Raw genomic sequence first — 10,739 nt, 5'->3', positions numbered from 1 at the left:
GGACAGGTAACCTGGCGTGGGAAGATTCTTGCAAAACAAAAACAACAACAAAACCCCACACATCATGTTTTAAGCGTCTAGGGAGTGGATTCGGGGCAGAAAGTCTGAAAAGGGGATTTCGCGACTCGCTGAGCACACTTCTGTACGTGTCAGCTCCCCAGGGCTCCTCGTGCACTTCCAGGGGCGCCCTTGACCTCTGAAGAAAAGTGGCAAAGGCGGTTCCCATAGATCCCGTACTCAGCCGGAATATCCCGCGCTGCCATCGGGCTGCATGACCAGGAGGACGCGTGTGGCCCAGCGTGGACACCGGCACCGGCACACGGTTACCCACTGGACCTCACTCGGGGTCCCCTGGTTTCCTGCGCTGCCCCCTCTCGCGCCGGAAGCCCGTCTGGACGCACACGGCACCTAGTCCTCACGTCTCCTCGGTCCTCTGGCCGGTGACGCTTTCTCCATCATTCCTCATTTTGGTGACCTGGGCCATCTGGGGAGCACAGCTCAGGCGTTTGGTGAACTGTCCTTCCGTCTGGGTCTGCTCGAGGCTTTCCTCAGGGCTAGACCAGGGTTATGGGGTTTCGGAAAACACCATGGAGGCCAAGTGCCCTTCACGTCACACCCTACATGATCTCCACAAGGGATTGTGTTCACTTTTAAGCCATTCTGGAGAAACAACAATACTACATATTTTCTGTGGGAGATGGATATATCACCCCAAAGTGCGGAGTGTGTCTGTCTACCTCTGAGAGCCACGGAGGTCTCCACGCCACAGCGATCTTCGAGGTTAATTCTGGGGAAGGCCATGGGGACCAGCAAAGCGGCGGTTGACGGGGACTTGAACCTGATCTGCCACATTTTCATTTTCACAGGCTGTTCACTTTCCCCACTAAACGGTCATTGAAAACGTGACTAGCTCCGTGCTGGCTCCAGGCGGCACACGCAGACACAGCGGGGGCCCCATCGTGGATGCTGACCCCGCTGCGTCTCAGGGTTTCAGCCAGGGACTCGCCCTGACCGCCTGCTCAGGATCCCGGCAGCGGGCGGTCATCTTGCAGGCTGGAGCGAGGGGTACAAGGGGGCTGCCCGTCTCCTCGCCCTGACCTCGGCGGACAGGAAAGGGAGGGGCCGCTTGTCATGCTGGCCGCGCAGTGTGGGCGCCAGTCAAGTGGTTAAAGCCCATTCGCGTGCATCTTTTTCCATCCCAGCAAGACTCAGAGCCTCCCAGAAACAAAGCAGAAGCCTGGGTGAGGCCCCCCTGGGGTTAGCCCCGTGGGATGTACGTATGTTAGTTGCATAACCCTTTCCTTCCCGTATGAAACATCTCAGAAGGGTAGTGGATGTGCCACTTGCAACGCACCCCCCTTCCTTCCCTCCCTCCCTTCCTCCCTCCCTTCCTCCCTCCCTTCCTCTCACTTGGTGGTGAATGAAATCCCAGGGGACTCTGGCCACCAGAGGTGCAGCTTCACAGCCACCTCACTGTTCCCGGCCCATCAGAAACTCACGTGTCCATCTCCCAAACAGCACGTGCAAATGGGAACAGCGTGCTCCAAAAGACCTCCCCTACTCGCTCGGCATGTGGCGGTGGTGGGGACCGTAGTGGGTGGGATGGTGCCACACACCGCCGATATGTCCACCTGGCGCCGGCGGCTGTGACCTTATTTGGGAAAAGGACTTTTGCAGATGTAGTTAAGTTAAGGATCTCAAAACGAAATCATCCTGGGTTAGGGTGGGCCCCAAATCTAAGACACACGTTCTTGGAAGAGAAGGAGAGAGGAGACACAGAAGGGCCTGTGAAGGTGGAGGCAGACGCCGGGGCGAGATGCCACCACTCGGAACGCCTGCGGCCCCCAGAAGCTGGAGGAGGCAGGGAGCAAGTCCTCCCCGAGGGCCTCCAGAGACAGTGTGGCCCTGCTGACACCTCGAATTTGACTTCTGGCCTCCAGACTATGAGAGAATGAATATCTGTTGTTTTAAGCCACTTAGTTTGTGGTGCTTTGTTACAGCAGACACCAGAAGCTAATACAGACGCCATAGATGGCCGTGATTATAATACTCATGCCACCTTGTCGTTCAACCCAGATTCACATCCCATCTCAATGGGGGGCAGCGCGATTAGGTCGTGTGCGCATTCTCCTCCGCTCTAGATGCAAGAGGCTGAGTGTCTTGCGTTTATGGTTGTTCCTCTCTGGGGGCTGGGGCCACTCCCCGGCGGGGTGGAACGCCCTGCCCTCTCCTCCCTTGCTGCATGATTTCTGAGGAACCTTCTCTGACATCCTGCAATCTGACTTGGCCAATTTCCTTGCTGAAATCAAACCCCCTCACAACACCGAACGCCCGGCAGCCCGGCTTCCCGGAGGCTGCCCCTCCCCCCACGGGCTCTTTGGAAAGACAGCACGTTCAGGTGGATGGACAGGTAGAACAGTTAGGCGTGTGATCCCGGAGGAAGATATTTCTTCAGATTCCAAGATACCCTACGTCGCGGGGACTTCTCTAAGGACAGCAAAACAACCGGAGGGTGCAGGAGAATAGTTATCATCTTTCGAGGGGCGTTCGGCCGAAAGCGAGTCCTCGGCTGGGGAAGAAGGCCTTCGACCTCCTCCCCCGCACGGCAGCTGCTGATGGCCGTGCCGGTTCCGCCCCCTCTCCGAGCCTCGCTCTACTCATCTGCCAGAGGGGCACAGGTCAGGGAGACGAAGCGGGGTGCTGCGGCCCGGGGCTGTGCGACCCACCACTCCGCACACAAAGGGAAGGACGCAGAAGATGGTGCATCCTGATTCGCCGACCCAGGGTGATGTCTTAAGTTATAGGGGACGCCTCTGGGAACTGCCTTTGGGGAAGTTTTGGGGGGATCACCCAGACTGGGCGCTGCTTCTCCTCGAGGAATCTGCTACTTTCCAGTCTGTCCTGCTGCCCCCCCATAGCCCTCCCAGGGGGCGAGAGAGGGAGGGTGGGGACTTGTGGTTCAACACATCACACACTGAAATTTCTGAGGTTGGGCCCCACGGCTCCCTGTCTCCCCGACACCCTTCACCAAATATTCTGCTTCCTGGTTCCGGTTTGGTTTCCAGCGTCCAGGCCTCCCCAGTGCATGGTGTCCCCACCCTCCACTCCCGGACCCTCAGAGACGCAGGTTCTCACCTCCAACGCGGTGGGTACAGTGTCAGCTGCAAGGGAGACTGTGCTGGGACATCCCCTCCCGCCTGGTCACAGTGAGCACGGACCTCTGCTGCCCGCGGGCAGATGCACTGAGCGCTCCAGCCGGGGCTTCTGAGCTCGCCCGCTGTCCCCTGCCCGCGGCCGCCCGGGTCCTGCCTGCCTGAGAGCTCCTTCCTCCCAGCCTCGCCCAAACGTCTCCCTGGACTTCCTCGGCCTGTCCTTATTGTTCCAGACCCATTTCGAGATTCACTGTGGGGACCCAGCCCGAGCCCTCGCAGATGTTCCTTCGACCTTCTCGGTCCCCTCCCCTCCCCCATGAATTCGAACTGGACTTCGTTACCTAGTTGACAAGAGCTAGTGTTTTTCAGCAAAGCTTCTGTGTCTATCACCTCGTTTGATTCCTGCCAGGTGGTGTGTCATTGGCTCCATTTCACAGGGGGAGACTGGGACCCTCGGAGCTCAGGCCTCGGCCACACAGCCAGTAGGGGACAGAAGTGGGGTTTAGGGGCAGGCCACGTCATTTCCGAGCCCCTGTTCGTCCTACGTGGCTGCCTGAGGCCCTTCAGCCGGGGCCAGGCTAGGGTGAGGCGGGTGAGGCGTTTCCATCAGACACAGAAAAAACGACAAAAAAAACCCCATCATCAAGATAAAGACTATTTTAATGAAATATTTTTAAAAAATCAAAATCAATGCCAAAAAAATCCACCAGGTACAGAATATGAAAACGTTAAACAGAGACAGGCAGCAGCCCTGCACAGCACGGTCCTGCCTCCCTCGCCTGGCCCCCAACGGGCCCTGGTGACAATAAAATAAACATTATTTACGAAAACAGACAGGGCCTGTGGGCCTGGAGTTCCGATTTGAATCTTCAGATCGAAAACTTCACCTGCGTGCTGCTTCCCACCCCACCAAATTTTTATTATGTAAACCTTCCAGCACGCAGACAAGGCGAAAGAATTTAGTACAATACAGGCTTGTGGCCTGTGCCCTTTTTTATCTTGGCCCTGGATCATGAGCACCTGAAGGGCAGGGTGGTGCAGGTGGGCGCTGGGTGCAGGGCACGCACCCTCCCTGTGAGGGCTGCGTTTCGGCCCGCCTCCTGCCGCCTTCAGAATCTGCACTTCACCAAGACGCCCAGGGCGCCGTCGGCACAGCCAGGCCTGGAACCACGGCCTCATCCGGGTTGTGTTCACTGCAGTAACCCAGCCTGCATGTAGGTGAGTGCGCATTCGGGCAATGGAGGAACGCCAGCTCCCGCCAGGGGTTAATGTGGGGGCATCGAACTGGGATTTGCATGCATTTTGACTGAGGACCTGGGCAACTGCCATGCAAATGTCAGGGAAATGGGCCCTTAGGTGCCTGGGGACAGGCACAGAGGGGGCGTGTCCTTCCCCAAGGCCGCCTGCTGCTGGCTCCCACCTGCACTGGAAGTCCTATTTATAGCCCCTCGGGCTGCCGCCACCCCCAGACAGTCGCCAGCAGGAACATTCCTGGGCTTCTTGAATGCCTCCAGGCACCCCGAGCTGGATGATAAAGACCGGCAACCCAGCACCCACCTGGCCCGCTCCCTAGACCTTGCTATCAGCCCTGGAAAAATAGCCTGCTTCTAGCTACTGTGGGTCTTGGAAAGCCTAGGGTGGGGGACACACTGTTCTGAGGAGGAGGAAGTGGAAGCCCAGGGCAGCCCACCTGGAGGGGAGGGAAAGGAGGGGAGGCTCCCAGCGAAGCCAGCCGCAGACCCCCGTCTTCCAGCAGACGAGAATGTTTCTAAAAATTGCAAATTAGCGGCCAGTGTGTAGGAGTAACGGGGAGGTTCACGCGAAAATGCAGCCCCGACTCTCTCGACCAGCCGCCTGGAGAAGGGCAGCTGGATGTCTCACGGGGAAAACGAGAAGTTCACAGCTGGGGCGCGAGGTCCCTTTAAAACTCCTCTGCCATCCCAGTTGGAAACGTCTCCCTTCTTTTGAAACACCTCTCCTTTCGAATGAGCACAGTCTCTCAAAGCCTCTCTCTTTCTCCACTAAAAAGCATGTTCGAAGCACATTGAAGGACACTTTTATGAGGGGGGCGCTCTGTGACCCCACCGCACGGGCTCGGCTGGGCTCCGTTTTGCCCATTCCCTTCCTTCTTGACCGGAGTTCAACCTGAAGGGCCGGGAGGAACGCTCGGTCTCCTCGTCGAGGCAGACGCCCGTGGCTGTTGCTGTCCCGAGGGGCCCACGTTGGCCGCAGCGGTTCCCTGGGCGTGCTCGGCCCGGCCGAGCGGCGTGCACAGACGCTGGTATCCACATCCTGGAGTCACGGGCTTCTTTCTCCTACTAGAGCCAGTGAGGTGGGGGCAGCGACCTACCTCACAGGTGGCCGTATAGATGCGGGCGGAGGCGTCCGTGAAATGAGCCCGTGGTCCAGGCCTCGGCCGTCGCCTGACGCCCCTGCTGCTCGCCGTCGCGGTCGTTCTGGTGTTGTTTTGCCATCCCCTGGGGCATGAGGTCCCGCACCCCCGGCCCTCTTCTCCTCTTCCTTTCTTTGCCTCCTTAGGGTAGGGTCTTAGACGCAAAGTGGCACGACCGTTTTGGGCAGGCCTGGCTTCAAGGTCAAGCGTCCCCGTTCAGGGCCAAGCTGAGAGTGAGGACAAACTCTCAGGTGGTGACCTCTGGGGAGGCAGGGGGGCTGAAGATCCCGGAACACCCTCCTCTCAACCGGACCTTGGCCTGGCCTCCCCTCTGGACAAGGGGACAAGGAACCTCTGCATATGCAAAGGAGCTGCTCGGGCTCCTTGGGCCACAAGGGCCCTGTTCCTGCACCTGCCCTGGAAGCCGCTGGGGCACAGGAGAGGCTCTGCTGGCTCTCCCTCCCCTCTCCCCTCGAGCCTCCCTCTCCTCTGTCTCTCCTCCCTCCTTCTTTCTCCTGCCTCCCCTTCTCCCCTCCCCTCTGCTTCTCGCCCACCCCCGTGGTCCCCAGCGCAGTCATAGCTGGCCAGGTGCCCTCTGGGGGTTTGGAGTGGGTGTCAGTCATCTCTCCTGGCCCTGGAGTCTGACCTGCAGGTAGGGGGAGCGGTGACAGGGACTGACATTCTGGGCTGACCTCACTGTCCGTGTCCCGCCGTGAATGAGTCAGGGGCGGCGGGCCTGCAGTGAAGATGGGGCTGGGGGTCTCCTCTCCATCTCTAGAGTGACGCTTAAGTGGAGAGTGGGTCGGGGATGGACTGGGGCATTTTCATGCCTCCCCGCTACTCATCCGTTCAGGATTCTGAGGCCAGCGCGGAGCAGCACCCCTCGGGGAGTCAGAGTCCCTGGGCCAGGCGCCCCTATCCCGAGCAGCCCACAAAGGTGGGCCCTGCTCCCTGGTCTGGGTCATGGTTCCTGAGGGCCCCCATTGCATTTTATGCTTGCTCCTCACCCACCCTGTGTGGTGGCATTTGAGGCCAGGTGAGTTCTTGGGGGCTACTCAAACTGTACCCCAAACAGCTGGGATTCCCCTCCTGGTGAGATCGGGCCAGAAGGAGCCCTGGCAGGAAATGACGACAGAGGAGGGGCCTCTAACTGTGGGAGGCTCACCCGTCCCCTCAGTTCTAACTGAATAATAAGGGGGACCTGTGAGCTCTTCACCTGTGCTCATCCTGCCTCAGGGTGCAGCCGTGATGAGAGGTCACGGGCATTTGCACCCCCACCTCCGGGCCTTGGCACCCGCTCTTCCCTCTGCCTCTCGCATGACCCAGATGCTCTTGGTCAAATTCTTGGACCACTTTTTGGAAAAGCACATGGAGTTCCCGCTTCCTCCTCATGCTCCTCCCCAGCGCTCCCTCCCAGGTGCTCCCTCCCAGGTGCTCCCTCCCAGGTGCTCCCTCCCCCAGCCTTGCTTCGTTTCCTCCACAGCTCGGCCTCCGCCTACCTCGCCAGGCATCTACCTTATTCCTTTTTGGTCTGTTACTGACATTAGACCGTGAGCTCCGCCAAGGGTGAGGGTCTCCGTCTGTCATGTCCCGGGCACTCAGAACAGCGTCCTGCACACAGGAGGTGCGCTAGGCATGGCTGTGGACTCCGTCAACGCAGGCTTCTCTCTCATCACTAATAACAAGACCACGCTTTGAACTTGCAGCCGGGTCGCCGGGACCCTCGTCCGGGGGTCCTCCCCACCGAGGGGAAGAGCAGCGGGGTTTCCATCTCAGGGATGACGAGCAGAGAGGACCGAGCCACCCAGAGCAGCCAGGAGGGGCTCCGGGGCGGCGGGAGCCAGCCTTGCGCGGACAGGAGAAAAGAGGCTTCAGAGTCTGGAGTCCTCCCTGCGCCCGTCTCTGTGGGGGACCGCTGGAAGCTTCCAGAAGTGTCCAGACAGCCCCTCGGGGGCGTGCTTGCGGCTGGAAGCGCTGTGCGGGCAGCAGAGGCCCCTCGTTGCAGGCGTGCGTGTTCCGCGAGTGGTTCCACAGCTCTCTCCGTGTGGGGACGGGCGGGGGTCGGGGGGCTCGGTCCTCACCGCTTTCTCTGTCCCAGGCCCCGAGGGTGTTCTGGGGTTGCCGGTTCTGAACCTCAGTGAGCGACTGAAGACGCCTTCGATGGCGGCCGTGGCTGCTGGCCCGAGTCCCCGAGCCGACCCCGCCCCGGAGGTTGCAGTGTGGTCGGCTTGGCTGCAGCTTGGACACGGAGACTGCGAAGTCCCTACAGAATTCTAACGCCCGGCCAGACTCGAGGGTCACCGTGTTAATGGGCCTGTGTGGATTGGGATAATGTAATATTAATTGAGCATCTTTACTGAGCATCTTCTGCATGCTGGGTGTTTTTTAGCAAATGTCACACACCGAGCTCCCTCCAGGGGCCGGGCGGGCTGTGTCATTAAGAGAAGCAGACTGAGTGGGAGGCCAGAGGGAACGGTGAGGACCGTGGCACACGGGGGGACCCCGGCCTGCCCGAAGGGGGCAGCCACACAGCGCAGCTGGTCGTCACATAGACCACCAATTCGGATTAAGAAGGTGGGGGGCGGATGGAGAAAGACCAATCACGGCTTTGCTTTGGCTGTCGCCTGCAGGTGGCCATTTTGAGGTCTCGGCTTCGTGTTCATTATCTCGTCTCCTCACCGAAGTACCTGTGGGAGCTGGGGATGCTCAGTCTTCTTAGAGATGAGAAAACAGACTCAGGTGCAGGGGTTTACCCAAGGTTGCCGTGGTAGGCAGATTAGTGGCCCCCAAAGATGTCCCCATCTTCATTCCTACGACCTGGGATATTTCATGTGGCAAAGGAAGTTAAGGCTGCAGGTGTCATTAAGGCAGCCAATCAGCTGACTTTCAGATGGGATTATCCTGGGGTCCCCGCTGCCTTCCCAGGCGTCCCGTCGTCGTGGAAGGCGAAGAGTCGGCGTCAGGTTGGGAAAGGCGAGACCGGCTGCTCTGACTCTGAAGGCTGAGTAAGAGGCCATAAGCCAGGGGACGCAGGTGCTTCCAGGCACCAGAAAAGGCAAAGAAACAGCTGTCGCCGGAGCATCCAGAAGGAGCAGGGCCCGGCCGGCACCTGGAGGTCAGCTCACCGAGACCATGTCGGACGTCTGCCCCCAGCACTGTAAGAGGACGGACGTGTGCTATTTTAAGCCACTAAAGTGCAGCCCCAGCACATGGAGCTCAGTGGGCATCCTGCATAAGCCGCAGGCTCCATTTGGACCGCGCGTGTGTGAGTGTGCGCGTGTATGTGTGACCAGTTGTGGAGGGTAGTGGGTGGATGGGGGGCAGGGAAGGGGTCTCTGGTTTCTTCCAGGTTTGCACTTGCTGTGGAGAAAAGTTCTGAAAGGCAGCAACTTTTGCCCCTTTACGGCCCGTCTGAGGTGGCTTTGGTCTCGGAGTTCGCCACTCCCTCGGCCCCGTGGATGCCTTAGTCACAGCTCTGTCCAGGGCTGTCCCGTGTAACCCACAAACCGGCCTGCGGTCGGCAGTCGTGACAATAAGAGAGAATGCTCCCCTAGCACTTACTAAGTGCCGGGTCTGTGCCCAGCAGATCTCCCCATATCTCATTTCACGATCTCAAGAGTCTAAGATCTGGGCTGTCTTGCAGACGGGGAAACTGAGGCACCACGAGGTCCAGTACCCGTTTCTTGGACGAGGAAGCAAAGCTCAGAGGCGGGAACTGGTCTGGCATCCTTGACAAATGGGAGCTGGTGACTAGAATCAAGTCCAGGTTGGTCTTACTCAGAGTCTATGTTCTTTTTTCTGTCATCTGATTAAGCAATAATTCTAGATTTTTAATTTTCCCCAAGAGGAGAGGTGAGGAAAACCTCAGCTTGTCTCAGCGGAGGCTGGTTACTCTAGTAGGTGGCCCTGCAAAACCACAATGCTTTGCAGAGAGGGACTTCGGTGATGAAAGATGGATGTTTTGCCTTCTAAATCAGATTTGGAAAGCCCCACGCTGTGAGTTGTGCTACTTAGAAATATTGTTCATTATTAGGTTGCTTTTGCTATTTGGTCAGGAATTTAAATCCCCTATCAAGAAATGAATTGCTTGCTATTAGTTTAACAGAAGGGTCTTGGATTTCTACTTCTTGCTAAATAAAGCCTCAGGAATACAAAAGGGACATGTGGAAGTTACAGGCTCATTTTTTTGTGTACTTGTAAAATGCAAATGAGGACAAACATGGTCATCCGGACGGTTCCTTAAAGTCGCTGGGAGCAGGCCGCTCTGTAACTCACTTTAAAAATCAAATACATTAAAAACAAAGAAACGAACAAAAAACACCGCCGTGGCCAGCAGAAAACACTCTTGCTGGCCAAAAGCCATCGTCGTCTTCACCGTTATCGGCAGGGACGTTTCGAGCGTTCCCTCTGTGGCGGAAAGCACCGCCGGCGAGCTTTACAAACTGTGCGGCACGTTCGCCCTCGTGGACGTCCCTCTGTGAGGCTGGTGCTGTGATCCCGCCTCGCGGGTGAGGAGACGGAGGTCAAGTCCTTCTTTAAGCGCGTTAACAACAGGAGTGTCTGGCGAAGATGCGCAACTTACCTTAATCCATCTTTTTAATACGCCCGAATTGCCATCTTCTCCTACTGGCTTTCACCTGCTCCCGGCCAGCCTCCAACGTTTAGAAGTTCGGTCCAGCATCACACTGCCCACCCCCAGCCCAGGCTAGCGAATGCCCTTTCCCCTTTCCACCATTGTGGCTCTCAAGCACCTGCCTACTATGCCTGTTAACTCAGCCTTCTCTGCCACAGGACAGCCCCTCCGGGGAAGGACAGGGTCCTGCCTTTTCCCCAGAGTGGGGCACACAGTGCCTGCTCAGTGAACACCTGCTGAGTCAATGAATGAAGCAAATGTGGAAAGCAAATGTAGATTCAAAGTCCAGCACAGGTGAGACGCCCAGCACAGGCACCAGGACGATCGAGATGCCCCTGACTTTGGTTTTGGTGGTGTGTGTATTTCAAGGTGCCGCTGCTCAGAGTCTCTTTCCTCATCTACAAAACGGGAGGGGCCGCGGGGCACCCCACTCGGGGGGATGTTGCGAGGACGAAGTGCGTCGACGTTGTAGAGTATTAGAACCGTGCTTGGCACAGTGCAAATGCTCAGAAATGTTAACAACGACAATGATACTATTATCATGATACCTAGCGTCTGTTTA

General features: G+C 57.9%; 1 protein-coding gene across 1 annotated transcript in view; it reads right to left on the bottom strand.

The window, feature by feature from the left end:
• Positions 1-415: 415 nt before the first annotated feature.
• The window catches only part of CTCFL (CCCTC-binding factor like), a 35,924-nt gene continuing 25,600 nt past the window's right edge, over positions 416-10,739 (bottom strand). Inside the window, exon 11 of the mRNA XM_023536614.1 lies at positions 416-554. Within this exon, the coding sequence (XP_023392382.1) occupies positions 416-554 (139 nt within the window). The remainder of the gene's footprint in view (positions 555-10,739) is intronic.

Source organism: Pteropus vampyrus, unplaced genomic scaffold, assembly GCF_000151845.1.
Source record: "Pteropus vampyrus isolate Shadow unplaced genomic scaffold, Pvam_2.0 Scaffold162, whole genome shotgun sequence".
In the NCBI taxonomy this organism is placed as follows: domain Eukaryota; kingdom Metazoa; phylum Chordata; class Mammalia; order Chiroptera; family Pteropodidae; genus Pteropus; species Pteropus vampyrus.
This window is presented reverse-complemented; position numbering and strand designations above follow the sequence as displayed.